General features: G+C 38.0%; 1 protein-coding gene and 1 pseudogene across 1 annotated transcript in view; both read left to right on the top strand.

Annotated features, from left to right (window-relative positions):
* Positions 1-19095, top strand: part of NUP37 (nucleoporin 37) — a 52021-nt gene that overhangs the window by 12275 nt on the left and 20651 nt on the right. Inside the window, exons 4-5 of the mRNA NM_001191327.1 lie at positions 1009-1081; positions 3451-3545. Of these exons, the coding sequence (NP_001178256.1) occupies positions 1009-1081; positions 3451-3545 (168 nt within the window). The remainder of the gene's footprint in view (positions 1-1008; positions 1082-3450; positions 3546-19095) is intronic.
* LOC101904077 (protein farnesyltransferase/geranylgeranyltransferase type-1 subunit alpha-like) lies at positions 16890-18076 on the top strand (annotated as a pseudogene).

Here is a 19095-nt window from a genome sequence, read left to right as displayed (position 1 = left end):
ATTCTTGCCTAGAGAATCCTGTGAACAGAGGAGCCTGGTGGGCTGCTGTCCATAGGGTCGCATAGATTCGCACACGATTGAAGCGACTTTGCATGCATGCATGCATTGGAGAAGGAAATGGCAACCCACTCCAGTATTCTTGCCTGGAGAATCCCAGGGACGGAGGAGCCTGGTGGGCTGCCGTCTAGGGGGTCACACAGAGTCGGACACGACTGAAGCGACTTACAGCAGCAGCCAGTGTTCTTGCCTGAAAAATCTCATGGACAGAGCTGCCTGGCAGGCTATAATCCTTGGGGTCTCAGAGAGTCAGACACGACTGAGAGATTGAACAGATACACGTACATACAGATGTATAAGTTATTTCTTCCTCAGCCATAATCTGCCATGCTAAGAATCTAAGAATTTTAGGATTAATGGCAAACTAGTTAAAAAATAGTTGTTTATTGCTTAGTTTGTTTTGTAATATACATTGATGTACATCTAAACAATAACCTTAATAGGGTCAATATGATAATACTCCAACTTTTAGTAATAAATACACCAGCGTTATTAGGTATAAAAAGATTATTATCTTTCATCTAATTTAGTGAATTTAGTGTATCTTAAAGTAAGAAGGCTTAAAGATAACTGAAGGAGGCAAAGACTAAGATAGATGTATAACTATATTTTTATACCTTATATTGACCTAGCTAAAAGAAGATACTTTTTTAAACCCATTATTTTAAACCTTTAAGAAAAAGTTAAATGTTGTGATTTATAATAAAATTCTATGCTTTTATAATTAAAGAGACAAATCTAATACACTAATATTTTTATGTTTTCCAAAAGAAATTTGTGTCCCCTACTTTCAGCCATAGTTGTATAACAGATTTTACAGTGGAGCCATAGCATCCCCCTTCTGCCCAAACAAAAGCATGATTATGAGTCATGAAGATAGCTCTGGTGCTTAAAGGTGGGAAGCATTTACCTAGACTAAAAATGGCCTTATTTTTGTTTTCTTACTTCCAGATTTTGTACTTCTGCTGCTGATATGAAAATTAGATTATTTACTTCAGATCTTCAAGATAAAAATGAATACAAGGTATGTTGACAAGTTTAATTGTAAATCTGTTTTAAAACATTTATTATTTCTGCTTTTTTATTGAATTTATCCCAATTTAAAATGGCTTTATGGTTGTCTTTGAAATATGTAGTTTAGAATCTCATTAATTCTATTTTAGGCTATAGTAAGGAACTAGTATCATAGTAAGGACTGCGAATTATAAATCTAATATCACTTATTAAATTACAGTAGTAGGTAAGCACAGAAATGAGAGGGAACTAGAAACTTTGTGTAATAGACATGAACACACATAGAGTAAGAGGTAAACTTGACAGGAACAAGCTCAGTACAGCGCAGTGCAAGGCAGGACCACAAAGTGGTTAAAAGCACAGACACAGGAGCCAGAACATCTGGTTTGAAGCCCAGCTGTGCCACCTTAGTAACAGTATGACTTTGATCAAATTCCCAATCTCTTGTTCTCATTTCCTTACCTGTAAAATGAGGATGATCATAGCATCTGCTTCATGGGATTATGAGCATTGGCTAAGCTAATTCATATAAAACACTTAGAACAGTGCTTTTTACATAGTAAGCCCTGTATGTGAGTTTTCTATTGGTATGATCAATAACCCTGTAAGATAAGTCAGATGGAGAAAGACAAATACTATATGATTGCACTTATGTGAGGAGCTCTTCTTAAAGCTGAACTCATAGAAACAGAAAATAGAGTGGTGGTTGTCAGGGCCTGGAGGGAGGAAATGGGGAGACAATGATGGAAGGGTACAGACCTCCAGTTTTAAGAGAAGTAAGTTCGGGGGGGGGGTCTACTGTATGTCATGATGAGTATAGTTAACAATACTGTATTATATCTTGCAAGTTGCTAAAAGACTAGATCTTAAATATTCTCACCGCAAAACAAAAGTAATTTTGTGAGGTGATAGAAGTATTAACTAACCCTATCATGGTAGTCATTTAACTAACCCTGTTACGGTAATCATTTCACAGTGTATGTTTGTATCATCATGTACTAATCATCATGTTATACACCTTAAACTTACATAGTGTTATATATCTCAATAAAGTGGGGAGAAATTCATTAAATACCTCTCAGTTTGGATTGAAATTGAGTCATGTTTTTTTATAAGAACAGTATTGCCTTCCTGACTTTCTAGTAAATAAAACCTATGAATAATATTATAAAACAAAGGTAAACTATAAACCTAATCATTTAGAAAACAGTAAAAAGTTATGCTCTAAGTTATATACAGTAGGCTATATACAATTTTACCGTAATAAATGCACTGTATATATTAGTTTATTTAAAGCCATATCAGTGAACATCTAAGTGTACAGTGACACATAGAATTTTGACCCATTAAAAGTCAATAGTTATTAACTATTATTGCCAGTTTGAAAAGACATTAAATAGTTAATGTGATGTGGCGTAAAAACTGTGAGATAAGCTCTGAAGAAGGACCTGGACTTGTTAAACTTACACCAGAATGTTTGAATGAAATCCTTTTTTTCTCCCTCATTTCCAAATAGTTCAGTTCAGTTCAGTCGCTCAGTCGTGTCTGACTCTTTGGGACCCCGTGAATCGCAGCATACCAGCCCTCCCTGTCCATCACCAACTCCCGGAGTTCACTCAGTAGTACCAAATAGAATTACTTTATTAATCTTAGAACTAAGATCAAATTCAAGTGTCTAAAAGGTAAATAGGAAACAAAAACAATATCCATTAAATTATTTAAATATCTGATATCTGACAGGCCTGGTCAGGATTTCAGTTTTAAAGATTTAGACTAATTGGACCTTAACCTGCATGCATAGTCCTCTAACTTACAACTTCCCATTTGCTCCTTCTGTGGCCAAAAGAGGGTTTCTGGGTTATTGTGATAATGGGCTTATAATTCTAGCTGTCTAAAGTGCTGGCAGTCACATTGAACAAATAAATAAAAACTGTAGAAGATGAAGTCCTTGCTATGTGTTTATTAGGTAGCAGCCAGTGTACAGAGCAGCAGGTATGAGATAGAAAATCAAAAGGGGACTCTTATTTCAGGGCTCCTAGAAAGTTCTCCTGGCTTTAACTTTTGTATAAGCTTTATGTAATAAGTGAGAAATGAGGTGATTTGAGGACAGGTACAGTTAAAAAAATAAAAACAAAGAATGTGTGTTTTTGTAAGAAATGCATACTAGAAAAGATCAAGCTAATAACAGTGTGTTGAATGATCAGCTTCTTTCCAAGATAAACCTTCCAAAAAAGTGGGTGTATAAATCATGTTTTAAAAATAGCAGATTACTTAAGAAATATTTATAGAAAAGAGAAGCATGCAGTGAAGTAAAAATATTAGGTCGGAATATTGTAGATTATTTTCTTGTGTTCTTACTAACTTTTCCCCTGATGTCAGGTTTTAGAAGGCCATTCAGATTTCATTAATGGTTTGGTATTTGATCCCAGAGAAGGCCAAGAAATTGCAAGTGTGAGTGATGATCATACATGCAGGTATGTTGCTTACAACAAAATTTTTGAATTTTCATCTTATGTTAATGAGAATTACATTTTAAAAATTAAAGAAAATGTAAATTTCTACATATATTCCACAAAATGTTATAAAAGAAGCATACTTTATTTAAAGTGTAAGTATGGCACCAACAGGAGTTTCAAAACCAGTACGTTGAATTCTCATCTCAGTTAATGGAAAATTCCCTAGCTAGTTCTTGAGTGCCTCTCTCCCTCTTATTTTAGGTTTGCGCGTTTATGAAATCTAAGTATATATCAGGTCAAACATTGAACAGGATCAGTAGGCTAATAAAAGGCATTTGCCATTCTGTGAAATTATTTCACAGATTATATCTGGTAAGTTAATGTTTAATAATGAACTGAGAACCTCATTTACTAAAGCAAGACTCATAAGGAATTTAGTGTTTTGACAAATTCAAAAGTCTCTTTCTAAAGCTTTTCTGTAGATATTCAATATTATATTCTTCCACCTTACCACCCCCACCCCTCACCCCTGCCTAGATTGAACAGATGAGGTAGCTATAACATTTTACTAGTGCCTAAAGCTGGAGAATATCACAAGTAAAGAACAAGATGAAGACCAAGTGTAGGAGGTGGAAATAAGCTAAGGAATCAGAAGTAAAGCAGTCATTAGAGGAATGCCAGTTGCCTCGTTTGCTTTAACAGTGCTGTGAGCAAACTGAACGCCACACACACACACACACAAAGAAAACAAAAATCACTGCTCTGCTATTTTGCATAGTTTTAATATTTGATAAAACTATGTCAAAATTGCTGCTGCTGCTAAGTCGCTTCAGTCGTATCCGACTCTGTGCGACCCCATAGACGGCAGCCCACCAGGCCCCACCGTCCTTGGAATTCTCCAGGCAAGAATACTGGAGTGGGTTGCCATTTCCTTCTCCAATGCATGAAAGTGAAAAGTCAAAGTGAAGTCGTTCAGTCGTGTCCAACTCTTAGCGACCTCATGGACTGCAGCCTACGAGGCTCCTCCGTCCATGGGATTTTCCAGGCAAGAGTACTGGAGTGGGGTGCCATTGCCTTCTCCGTTGTCAAAATTGCTAGTATTTATAAATACTTGTACAAATATAAAACTACTAAGTATGTGTCCTTTCACATTGGAAGTAAAGCCACTAACTTCTTTTTAAATTTTAATCTTCTCAGTAGCTCTTTTTAAAGTTATAGAGTCATAGGCCATCATTTTTTATGTACTGCCTGTTAAGATTTTCATGTCAGAGACATAAAAGATTTACATAACATTAAGATACTAGAGTCCCAAGTGTTAAAAAACTGAGTTTGTATAGAGACGAAAGAGTTAGTGGGACTATTTTTTAATGTAAAACTTAAATTAGATCACTAGAAAGAAATAATGACACTTTAGTTCTCTAACACATGGAGTTTCCTAATCATAGCATTTGGAATAATGAAATCTTTGAAGGGGGAAAATGAGTGTCTTTGCAAGCCAAGGAATATCCTTTGAATAGTGAATACCCACCAGAGACTTGGGATTACATTCAGAGGTCTGTGATTTTTTATTTCTTGTAGGATACTTTGGGATCTTTGTAGAATAGTAAAATTGTCCTAAAATTTGGGGGACTAGCAGAGGGTTGCCACCTTTTTATTTTGTCAAGTGATAAGAATTTTTTTAAAGTCTACTGCCTTCTATTATTATCATTTTATTTAAAAAAAATCATTATTACTCTAAATAGGAGAAAGGACTTAACTTCAAAATGAGACCTTTAATTTAAATCAATTTAACTTAAAATTTATTATGTTGCTCCTGATTGTCTTGCTTTGCTAGCCTGTGGTTGATGGTATTACTGTTGAGTAAATACTTACTCTCCCATCCATGCTCCTGCGGACAGAGACTTTGCTTGCTCTGTTGACCTTAGCCATGAGACTTGTTGAAGCCACTGTAATGTTAGCAGATGTGACTCAACCAGACACTTTAAATAAACATGTCCTAGATAGCTACTGGCCCCAGAGTGAGAAATACATTAAGCAGAGATGGACCCATCTGGCATTATGAAATAAGAGTGTCCCCAGACCCATAAGCAATAAATGCATGCCTATTTTTGTAAGTCTGAGATACTTGAGGTTGATAATATCATTGCAGCAGTGGCTGGGGAGCTAAATATAGTATTTATCAGCTTAATTTGCCAACCAGAGGGACAATTCTGATTGGCTTTCAGAGTCAAACCTCTTGGACTAAAAGCTAAACTATATAGATAAGATCTTTAAAAGAAACAGAAGATGTAGCTAAATCAAGAAGTTTAAGAAAGAGTAGTAACATACACTCTCAAGTAACAAAGAAAGTAGGAATTCTGAGGGGACAAACTACCATAGAAAAATGTTTCAGTACAACTGTCTCCATTAACTCAAAGTATACAATTACCGAGTGACAAAGACACCAGCCAAATGGCAGCTCTGCAATTTGGGTAGAAGAAATAGCCAAATATATCCCAGGAATCATTCCTATCATTGTACTAAAGTGATGTCTACTGGAGTCTGGATCTGTGTATGTTGGTGATAAAGGTACCTTAGTGAAATCCTTGTGCAATCATATTCAAAACCTGTGTCATCTTGGATTTAGAATTGTATGCCGGTGATACCATGCTTTTAAAGAACATGCTAAATAGAATAACTAGGTCAATAAAGAAGTAGAGGATTTTAACATTTTAAACAAGCTGTACCTAACAGACATATATAAAACATCCAAACACTCCCAACATCAGCCAAATGTACATTCTTCTCAAGTGCACCTGGAACACATAAAAATAAACCATCTATTAGTCCTCAAAGCTAGGTTTTTAATCACACAAAGTATCTTCTTTAATCACAGTGTAATGAACTAAAAACCTTTAACAGAAGGAAAAGCTACAGGTACATGGAAAGTGAATAACACACTCTCATTAAACAGCCAATAAGTCAAAAAGGAAATCACAAAGGAAATTAGATTTCACTTTGAGATGAGTGAAGAAACATAATATCCAGAATTTATAGGATGCAGTAAAAGCAGTGCTCAGAGGGAAATTTATAGCTGTGAACACTTACATTAAAAAGAACTCAAATTAATAACCTAAATTGATACCTTACAAAGCTTAAAAAGAAGAAACCCAAAACTAACACGAGTAAGGAAATAAGAAAGATTAGAACAAAGATTAACAAAATAGGGAATGGAGAATAATAGAGTCAATGACATCAAAAGAGGTTCTTTGAAAATATATAACAAAATGAGCAAACCTTTAGCTAGAGAAACAAAGAGAGAATACTATAAGTGGTAAAAATCAGGAAAAGTGGGAACATTACTACTAACCTTACAGAAATAAAAAGGATTATAAGAGAGTACTATAAATAGTTAAATACCAACAAATCAGATAACCTAGGTGTCTTGGACAAATTCTTAGAAACACAAAACTGCCAAAACTCAAGGGGAAAAAAAAAAGAAAATCTAAATAGACCTATAAAAAATAAAGAAACAATCGATAATCAAAAATTGCTCAACTAAGAAAGCCCAGGACAAGATTCTTCACTGGTAAATTCTGCCAAACATTTAAGGAAGAATTAACACCTGTCTCTCAAATGCTTACAGAAAGTAGAATAGGAGGAAACACTTTCTGACTCATTCTGTGAGGCCATCATTATCCTGATAACCAAAGCCAGACAAAGACTTCATAAAAAAAGAAAACTGCACACCAGTATTCCTTACAAATATAGATGCAAAATCCTCAATAATACACAGCTAAAACTAGAAAACTCTTAGAAGAAGAAAGCAGGGACAAAGCTTTAGGGTCTTGGATTTGGTAATAGTTTCTTAAATATGACAAAAAAAAAAACACATCTATTAAAAATAAATAAATTGGGCTTCATCAGAATTTATAACTTTTGAATACCAGAGGACCCTGTCAAGGGAGTGAAAAGATATTCCACTGAATGGGAAAATGTATTTGCAAATTATATATCTAATAAAAGTGTCATCCAAGATATACAAGAAACTCTTCTAATTCAATTATAAAGAGACAAACAACCCAATTTAGAAAAAAATATATGCAAAATACATGAATAGATGATTCTTCTGAGAAGATATATAAATTGTTGACAAGCACATGAAAAGATGCTGAATGTCATTAGGGAAATGAAAATCAAAATAAAGTACCACTGAGCACTAAGATAACTATAAACACAAAGGAAAAAGCAAGTGTTGACAAGAATGTGAAGAAACTGAAACCCTGAAACCCTCATACTTTGCTGGTAGGAATGTAAAATGGTGTAGCCATCATGGAATAGAGTTTGGCAGTTCCTCAAAATGTTAAACATGTAACCCAGCATTTCCAATCCTTGGTATAGACCCAAGAGAATTAAAAACAGGTGTTTATTCAAATGAAAACTTACAAAGGAATGTTCCTAGCAGCACTATTCACAATAGCTAAAAGGTGAGGCAACCCAGATGTCCATCAGTAAATGAATGGACAAATAAATGTATATCCATACATGGGCTTCCCTGGTGGCTCAGATGGTAAAGAATCTGCCTATAATGCAAGAGACTTGGGTTCGATCCCCTGGGTTGGGAAGATCCCATGGAGGAGAGTATGGCAACCTGCTCCAATATTCTTGTCTGGAGAATCCCCATGGCCAGAGGAGTCTGTCAGGCTACAGTCCATGAGGTCACAAAGAGTTGGACATGACTGAGCGACTAAGCACAGATATCCACACATTGAAATACTATTCACCTGTAAACAAAAATGAATATAGATACATGCTACACCATAGATGAAACTTGAAAACACTATGTTAAGTGAAAGTAGCCAGAGATAAAATACTCTGTGTTTCCATTAGGTAAATTCTCCAGAAGCAGCAGATCATTAGACAAAACAGATTAGTGGCTGCCAGGAAGTTGGAGGACCAGACATAGGAATGACTGCTTAATGAGTCCAGTGTTTCCTTTTGGGATTATGAAAATGTTCTAGAACTAGATAGTGGTGGTGGTTGCACAACATTGTGAATGTGCTAAGTGCTCCTGAACTATTTTAAAACTATTTAAATGGTGAATAAAATTTTTTAAATACTAAGCTTCATTATGTAATTCAACAATATGAAACAGTGCTACAAGATGGATTCTTAACGTTTTGTACTATAAAGAGCAGAAAGAATGTTTCTTTCTGCAACTCAAAAAAAAAAAAAAATTCTTTTTCATACACTGTTGATCTGTGCATATCTTCAGATGTTTGACTTTGACCTTTTCAAGGAGACACAATATTATAATCAGCTAAGAGATTTGTGGCCTTAGGGACACCATTTCAAAACACTCTATCCTTTCAAGAGGTTCATAAAACTTAACCTATTTTATTGAAAATTCCCAAATTCTGATTCAGAATGAAGATGGTCTCACTTGTACTAATGTCTCAATCTATCCATTAAAAGTTGGCACTTGTTTGTCTCTTGATACAGAGACTGAATGTATAGCGAATAAATGAATATGTAGACTAATTCATCCAGACAGCCAATGTCAAGTATCTACTATGTGCCAGGCACTGTGCTAGGTTCTTGGTAATCACCGATATATTTTTAAACCTGTGAATAATCATTTCAGAACCATTTTAAGCTTCTCTAAGACTCACACAGGTGTTTTATTTCCTGTAAATGAATTATAATAAAAATAATATTACTAAATATTTTATGGAGTACTTTACTGCATACTAACCAACACTGAGTGCCTTACCTATGTAAGTTTATTTAATTTTTACAACACGTCTGAGATAGGTTATATTTTTACCTTCCATTTATAAGATGAGGATACAGGGCATAGAGAGGCTAATAATTTGTGGAAAGGGACATAGCTGTTAAGGAGAGGAACTCGAGTATCAGGCAGTCTGACTGTACTACCTGCACTCTTAATTCATTCACCCTTCTCAGTGGCAATTTTCAAATTCATCCTGTGAGAAGATAGTATTTGTATCTAATAATATTTTAGATACTTCTTACTAATGTGCATTCTGTAATATGACTTTTTATTTAAGATTTCATCTAGTTTTAATATTCTGTAATATCTGCAAGTTCTTAAGAAAATTGAGTTCTCATTTAAAAGTTCTTTATCTGTCCCAATATTACCTTTTTTAAACATTTTCTAAAGTGTACTATACAATTTTGGGGGGCAGTCCTAAGATGGCAGAGGAATAGGACGGGGAGACCACTTTCTCCCCCACAAATTCATCAAAAGAACATTTGAACGCTGATTAAATTCCACAAAACAACTTCTGAATGCAGGCAGAGGACATCAGGCACCCAGAAAAGCAGCCCATTGTCTTCAAAAGGAGGTAGGAAAAAATATAAAAGGTAAAAAGAGAGACAAAAGAGGTAGGGATGGAGATCCGTCCCGGGAAGGGAGTCTTAAAAAAGAGAGAAGTTTCCAAACACCAAGAAACATTCTCACTGGTGAGTCTGTGGCAAGCCTTGGAACCTCAGAGGGCAACATAACCGGGAGGAAAAATAAATAAATAATTAAAACCCACACATTAAGTGCCCAACAGTAACTCCCAGCAGAGAAGCAGCGCAGATGCCTGTATCCACCACTAGCAAGTGGGGGCTGGGCAGGGAGGCACGGGCTGCATTGCTTAGAGTAAGGACCCCGCCTGAATTGCCCCGAGGGCTATCTGATGGAACTAACTAGAGATAGCAAACCAGACTGCAGGATACCCACCCCGCGAAAAGCCCTAACGTAAAACACTGCCAGGCCTGCTCACCAAACAAAGGACTGATTAGAGCTAGCTGGCTGTGGACAGACCCATCCCCCACTGGAGACAAGCAGGTGAGGGCAGCCAGAGCCAGAAGGGATCAGTCATGCCCCAGAGAGGCATCATCTACCAAACTGCAAGCAGGCTTCGTTGCTAACCAAGACTTCTTGGGATTCTGAACGGTCAACATCCACCTGAGAAGGTGCGCTGGTTGTATACCCAGAAAACTGAGTGGCAGGGACGTGGGAAGCCATAAGTCACAGAAACTGCACTAGCCAAACACCTGGTCACCTGAGCTGGTCAGACCTGGGAACAGCACAAAACGCAGGCCCAACCAAGTCTGTGCCTTTGTGGACTACCTGAGTACCTGAACCTGAGTGGCTTAGACCTGGAAAGTGCATACAACCCAGGGCCGGCCTCAGACAGTTCCCAGCAGAGTAACCTAGAGCCTAAGCAGTGTAGACAGGAAAACACACATACGGTGAGCGGGGGCAAACCCAGTGTAGCCGAGACACTGGGACCACTCCCCACAGATGCCAGTGTTATTTGTTTGCAGTGTTCCTCCCTCCCCACAGCATGACTGAACAAGTGAGCCTAAAAAAGTGTCTACCACCACCCCCTTGTATGAGGGCAGAAATTAGACACTGAAGAGACCAGCAAACAGAAGAAGCTAAAACAGATGGAACCGCCTTGGAAGTGACAGGCGACTTGGAGAAGTCTTGAGGCTACTGTAAGAATGAAAACCAGAAGCAGGAGGCTTAAGTCCAAATCCTGAGAACACCAGAGAACTCCTGACTCCAGGGAACATTAATGGATAAGAGCTCATCCAAAAGCCTCCATACCTACACTGAAACCAAGCTCCACCCAAGGGCCAGCAAGCTCCAGAGCAAGACATACCACGCAAGTTCTCCAGCAACACAGGAACATAGCCCTGAGCTTCAATTTACAGGCTGCCAAAGTCACTCAAAACCCACTGACATTTCATAACTTATTACTGGACACTTCATTGCACTCCAGAGAGAAAAAATCCAGCTCCACCCACCAGAACACCCGACACAAGCGTCCCTAACCAGGAAACCTTGACAAGCCACCTATCCAACGCCACCCACAGCCAGGAAACTGCACAATAAAGAGAACTCCACAAACTGCCAGAAGACGGAAAGGCCACCCCAAACACAGCAGTATAAGCAAGATGAAGGGGCAGAGAAATACCCAGCAGGTAAAGGAACAGGATAAATGCCCACCAAACCAAACAAAAGAGGAAGAGATAGGGAATCTACCTGATAAAGAATTCCGAATAATGATAGTGAAAATGATCCAAAATCTTGAAAACAAAATGGAGTTACAGATAAAAAGCCTGGAGACAAGGATTGAGACGATGCAAGAAAGGTTTAACAAGGACGTAGAAGAAATAAAAAAGAGTCAATATATAATGAATAATGCAATAAATGAGATCAAAAACACTGGAGGGAACCAACAGTAGAATAATTGAGGCAGAAGATAGGATAAGTGAGGTAGAAGATACAATGGTAGAAATAAATGAAACAGAGAGGAAAAAAGAAAAACGAATTAAAAGACATGAGGACAATCTCAGAGACCTCTGGGACAATGTTAAATGCCCCCACATTCGAATCAGGAGTCCCAGAAGAAGAAGACAAAAGAAAGACCATGAGAAAATACTTGAGGAGATAATAGTTGAAAACTTCCCTAAAATGGAGAAGGAAATAATCACCCAAGTCCAAGAAGCCCAGAGAGTCCCAAACAGGATAAACCCAAGGCGAATCACCCCAAGACACATATTAGTCAAATTAACAAAGATCAAATACAAAGAACAAATATTAAAAGCAGCAAGGGAAAAACAATAAATAACACACAAGGGGATTCCCATAAGGATAACAGCTGATCTTTCAACAGAAACTCTTCAGGCCAGGAGGGAATGGCAGGACATACTTAAAGTGATGAAAGAAAATAACCTACAGCCCAGATTACTGTACCCTGCAAGGATCTCACTCACATATGAAGGAGGAATCAAAAGCTTTACAGACAAGCAAAAGCTGAGAGAATTCAGCACCACCAAACCAGCTCTCCAACAAATGCTAAAGGATCTTCTCTAGACAGGAAACACAGAAAGGGTGTATAAACTCGAACCCAAAACAATAAAATAAATGGCAGTGGGATCATACTTATCAATAATTACCTTAAATGTAAATGGGTTGAATGCCCCAACCAAAAGACAAAGACTGGCTGAATGGGTACAAAAAGAAGACCCCTGTATATGTTGTCTACAAGAGACCCACCTCAAAACAAGGGAAACATACGAACTGAAAGTGAAGGGCTGGAAAAAGATATTCCATGCAAACAGAGACCAAAAGAAAGCAGGGGTAGCAATACTCATATCAGGCAAAATACACTTTAAAACAAAGAGTGTGAAAAGAGACGAAGGACACTACATAATGATCGAAGGATCAATCCAAGAAGAAGATACAACAATTATATATGCACCCAACAGAGGAGCACCACAATATGTAAGACAAATGCTAACAAGTATGAAAGGGGAAATTAACAATAACTCAATAATAGTGGGAGACTTTAATACCCCACTCACACCTATGGATAGATCAACTAAACAGAAAAGTAACAAGGAAACACAAACTTTAAATGATACATAGACCAGTTAGACCTAATTGATATCTATAGGACATTTCACCCCAAAACAACGAATTTCACCTTTTCTCAAGCACACATGGAAGCTTCTCCAGAATAGATCACATCCTGGGCCATAAATCCACCCTTGGTAAATTCAAAAAAATTGAAACCATTCCAAGCATCTTTTCTGACCACAATGCAGTAAGATTAGATCTCAATTACAGGAGAAAAACTATTAAAAATTCCAACATATGGACGCTAAACAACACGCTGCTGAATAACCAACAAATCACAGAAGAAATCAAAAAAGAAATCAAAATATGCATAGAAAAGAATGAAAATGAAAGCACAACAACCCAAAACCTGCGGGATACTGTAGAAGCAGTGCTAAGGGGAAGGTTCATAGCAATACAGGCATACCTGGAGAAACAAGAAAAAAGTCAAATAACCTAACTCTACTCCTAAAACAACTAGAAAAGGAAGAAATGAAGAACCCCAGGGTTAGTAGAAGGAAAGAAATCTTAAAAATTAGGGCAGCAGCTGCTGCTGCTGCTGCTGTGTCACTTCAGTTGTGTCTGACTCTGTGCAACCCCATAGACGGCAGCCCACCAGATTGTCCCATCCCTGGGATTCTCCAGGCAAGAGTACTGGAGTGGGGTGCCATCGCCTTCTCTGAAAATTAGGGCAGAAATAAATGCAAAAGAAACAAAAGAGACTATAGCAAAAATCAACAAAGCCAAAAGCTGGTTCTTTGAGAAGATAAATAAAATTGACAAACCATTAGCCAGACTCATCAAGAAACAAAGGGAGAAAAATAAAATCAATAAAAGTAGAAATGAAAATGGAGAGATCACAACAGACAACACAGAAATACAAAGGATCATAAGAGACTACTATCAGCAAGTATATGCCAATAAAGTGGGCAACTTGGAAGAAATGGACAAAATTCTTAGAAAGGTATAACTTTCCAAAACTGAACCACGAAGAAGTAGAAAATCTTAACAGACCCATCACAAGCACGGAAATTGAAATTGTAATCAGAAATCTTCCAGCAAACAAAACCCCAGGTACACACGGCTTCACAGCTGAATTCTACCAAAAATTGAGAGAAGAGCTAACACCTATCCTACTCAAACTCTTCCAGAAAATTGCAGAGGAAGGTAAACTTCCAAACTCATTCTATGAGGCCACCATCACCCTAATGCCAAAACCTGACAAAGATGCCACAAAAAAAGAAAACTACAGGCCAATATCACTGATGAACATAGATGCAAAAATCCTTTACAAAATTCTAGCAATCAAGCAATCAGAATCCAACACATTAAACAGATCATACATCATGCCCAAGTGGGCTTTATCCCAGGGATGCAAGAATTCTTCAATATCCACAAATCAATCAATGTAATACACCACATTAACAAATTGATAAGTAAAAGTCATATGACTATCTCAATAGATGCAGAGAAAGCCTTTGACAAAATTCAACATCCATTTATGATAAAAACCCTCCAGAAAGCAGGAATAGAAGGAACATACCTCAACATAATAAAAGCTATGTATGACAAACCCACAGCAAACCCATTATCCTCAATGGTGAAAACTGAAAGCATTTCCCCTAAAGTCAGGAACCAGAGAAGGGTGCCCACTATCACCACTTACTATTCAACATACTTTTGGAGGTTTGGCCACAGCAATCAGAACAGAAAAAGAAATAAAAGGAATCCAAATTGGAAAAGAAGTAAAACTCTCACTGTTTGCAGATGACATGATCCTCTACATAGAAAACCCTCAAGACTCCACCAGAAAATTACTAGAGCTAATCAATGAATATAGTAAAGTTGCAGGATATAAAATCAACACACAGAAATCCCTTGCATTCGTATACACTAACAATGAGAAAACAGAGAAATTAAGGAAACAATTCCATTCACCATTGCAATGAAAAGAATAAAATCAGATCAGATCAGATCAGTCGCTCAGTTGTGTCCGACTCTTTTGACCCCGTGAATCGCAGCACGCCAGGCCTCCCTGCCCATCACCAACTCCCGGAATTCACTCAGACTCACGTCCATCGAGTCAGTGATGCCATCCAGCCATCTCATCCTCTGTCGTCTCCTTCTCCTCCTGCCCCCAATCCCTCCCAGCATCAGTCTTTTCCAGTGAGTCAACTCTTCGCATGAGGTGGCCAAAGTACTGGAGCTTCAGCTTCAGCATCATTCCTTCCAAAGAACACCCAGGGCTGATCTCCTTCAGAATGGACTGGTTGGATCTCCTTGCAGTCCAAGGGACCCTCAAGAGTCTTCTCCAACACCACAGTTCAAAAGCATCAATTCTTCGGCGCTCAGCTTTCTTCACAGTCCAACTCTCACATCCGTACATGACCACTGGAAAAATCATAGCCTTGACTAGACGGACCTTTGTTGGCAAAGTAATGTCTCTGCTTTTGAATATGCTATCTAGGTTGGTCATAACTTTCCTTCCAAGGAGTAAGCGTCTTTTAATTTCATGGCTGCAGTCACCATCTGCAGTGATTTTGGAGCCCAGAAAAATAAAGTCTGACACTGTTTCTACTGTTTCCCCATCTATTTCCCATGAAGTGGTAAAATACTCAGGAATATATCTACCTAAAGAAACAAAAGACCTATATATAGAAAACTATAAAACACTGATGAAAGAAATCAAAGAGGACACTAATAGATGGAGAAATATACTGTGTTCGTGGATTGGAAGAATCAATATAGTGAAAATGAGTATACTCCCCAAAGCAATCTGTAGATTCAGTGCAATCCCTATCAAGCTACCAATGGTATTTTTCACAGAGCTAGAACAAATAATTTCACAATTTGTATGGAAATACAAAAAACCTCAAATAGCCAAAGCAATCTTGAGAAAGAAGTATGGAACTGGAGCAATCAACCTGCCTGACTTCAGGCTCTACTACAAAGCCACAGTCATCAAGACAGTATGGTATTGGCACAAAGACAGAAATATAAATCAATGGAACAAAATAAAAAACCCAGAAATAAATCCACGCACCTATGTACACCTTATCTTTGACAAAGGAGGCAAGAATATACAATGGATTAAAGACAATCTCCTTAACAAGTGGTGCTGGGAAAACTGGTCAACCACTTGTAAAAGAATGAAATTAGAACACTTTCTAACACCATACACAAAAATAAACTCAAAATGGATTAAAGATCTAAACGTAAGACCAGAAACTATAAACTCCTAGAGGAGAACATAGGCAAAACACTCTCCGACATACATCACAGTAGGATCCTCTATGACCCACCTCCCAGAATATTGGAAATAAGAGCAAAAATAAACAAATTGGACTTAATTAAAATTAAAAGCTTCTGCACAAAAAAGGAAACTATAAGCAAGGTGAAAAGACAGCCTTCAGAATGGGAGAAAATAATAGCCAAGGAAGCAACTGACAAAGAATTAATCTCAAAAATATACAAGCAACTCCTGCAGCTCAATTCCAGAAAAATAAATGACCCAATAAAAAAATGCGCCAAAGAACTAAACAGACATTTCTCCAGAGAAGACATACAGATGGCTAACAAACACATGAAAAGATGCTCAACATCACTCATTATCAGAGAAATGCAAATCAAAACCACAATGAGTACCATTTCACGCCAGTCAGAATGGCTGCGATCCAAAAGTCTACAAGCAATAAATGCTGGAGAGGGTGTGGAGAAAAGGGAACCCTCTTACACTGTTGGTGGGAATGCAAACTAGTACAGCCACTATGGAGAACAGTGTGGAGATTCCTTAAAAAACTGGAAATAGAACTGGCATAGGACCCAGCAATCCCACTGCTGGGCATACACACCGAAGAAACCAAAATTGAAAGAAACACGTGTACCCCAGTGTTCGTCGCACCATTATTGTTTACAATAGCCAGGACATGGAAGCAACCTAGATGTCCATCAGCAGATGAATGGATAAGAAAGCTGTGGTGGCCCTGGGGGCGGGGCCTCCGCCGCCTCCTCAGCTTGGGCAGAGCAGTGATGGCGGCCACCACCGGGTCGGGGAGGCCGCAGGGGGTGGGGAACCAGGTCAGCGGAAGCTGCTGCCGCCGCCTCCTCAGCCCCATACTCCTCCACCGCCTCCCCAGCCGCTGCAGAAAGAGGCGGCAGCCCCTATGGATGATGGGTTCCTGAGCCTGGACTCGCCCACCTATGTCCTGTACAGGGACAGAGCAGAATGGCCTGATATAGATCCAGTGTCACAGAATGATGGCCCCAATCCAGTGGTCCAGATCATTTATAGTGAGAAATTTCAGGACGTCTGTGATTATTTCTGGGCTGTCCTGCAGCGGGACGAGAGAAGTGAGCAGGCTTTTAAATTAATCAGAGATGCTATTGAGTTAAATGCAGCCAGTTACATAGTGTGGCATTTCCAGAGTGTTCTCTCAAAGTCACTTCAGAAGGATCTACATGAGGAAATGAACTACACGTCTCGGCAATAATTGAGCAGCGGCCCAAAAACTATCAAGTTTGGCATCATAGGTGAGTGCTGGTGGAATGGCTGAGAGACCCATCTCAGGAGCTTGAGTTTATTGCGGATATTCTTACTCAGGGTGCAAAGAATTACCATGCCTGGCAACACCGACAGGTTATTCAGGAATTTAAACTTTGGATAATGAGTTGCAGTATGTAGACCAACTTCTCAAAGAGGATGTGAGAAATAACTGTCTGGAACCAAAGATATTTCATAATTTCTAACAGTACGGGCTACAATGATCATGCTATATTGGAGAGAGAAATCCAGTACACTCTAGAAATGATCAAACTAGTCCCACATAATGAAAGTGCGTGGAATTATTTGAAAGAGATTTTGCAGGGTCATGGTCTTTTCAAATATCCCAATCTGTTAAATCAATTACTTGCTTTACAACCAAGTCACAGCTCTCCCTACTTAATTGCTTTTCTCATGGACATCTATGAAGACATGCTAGAAAACCAATGTGACAACAAGGAGGAAATTCTTAATAAAGCATTAGAGGTAAAAACAAAAAAAAGGCTGTGGTACATATACACAATGGAGTATTACTCAGCCATTAAAAAGAATACATTTGAATCAGTTCTAATGAGGTGGATGAAATTGGAGCCTATTTCAGAGTGAAGTAAGCCAGAAAGAGAAACACCAATACAGTATACTAACACATATATATGGAATTTAGAAAGGTATTAACGATAACCCTGTATGCGAGACAGCAAAAGAGACACAGATGTATAGAACAGTCTTTTGGACTCTGGGAGAGGGCGAGGGTGGGATGATTTGGGAGGATGGCATTGAAACATGTATAATATCATATGTGAAACGAAACACCAGTCCAGGTTCAATGCATGATACAGGATGCTTGGGGCTGGTGCACTGGGATGACCCAGAGGGATGGTATGAGGAGGGAGGTGGGAGGGGGATTCAGGATGGGGAGTGCATTTACAGCAGTGGCATATTCATGTCAGTGTATGGCAAAACCAATAGAATATTGTAAAGTAAAAAAGAATGAGGAAAAAAAAAGTGTACTATACAATTTTGAATGAACCTCATAGAAAATATAACCTATCAAAATATATAATGATAAAAATATTTTGATTGTACATTTCTCTAAAATATTTTAATATTACATAAGTGTTTTAATTATATTACATATATCTATAAAAAAACAAGTAGTTATAGAATAGCAGTACAGTGTATATGTGTTCAGACATGACCACATAAGATATAGTAACATGTAGTCTTTGTCACTCTTTACAAGGAATAAATTTGAGTATTAGAAACATAAGATAACAGGAAAATGTAAGGCAGAGGCAAAGCTGCCAAGCTGCACAATTCCAGGGCTATGGCTTACAGAGTACAATGTAAATAGTGCCATCTGGAGTTCTGCAATGTGATAACCTTGAGCAAAACTTGGTATTAGACTAAAAACTGAAGTCAGTAGTAATAAAAAAAAAAAAAATGTAGTATGGGAAGTGAAAGAGTATGGAAATAAAGGTTAATCAAAATAGAAATAACTTGACAAGACAGATTATAGGATGTCAAGTTGAAAAAATAGGGAAGGATAATATTCTTGCAAAGTAGCCAATTTTTATATGGATGGTGTCAGAGTAATTCACTGTTATGACATGGGATGGAACACT

Source organism: Bos taurus, chromosome 5 (assembly GCF_002263795.3).
Source record: "Bos taurus isolate L1 Dominette 01449 registration number 42190680 breed Hereford chromosome 5, ARS-UCD2.0, whole genome shotgun sequence".
In the NCBI taxonomy this organism is placed as follows: domain Eukaryota; kingdom Metazoa; phylum Chordata; class Mammalia; order Artiodactyla; family Bovidae; genus Bos; species Bos taurus.
The sequence above is the reverse complement of the archived record's forward strand: the minus strand, read 5'-3'. Positions and strand labels throughout refer to the sequence as shown.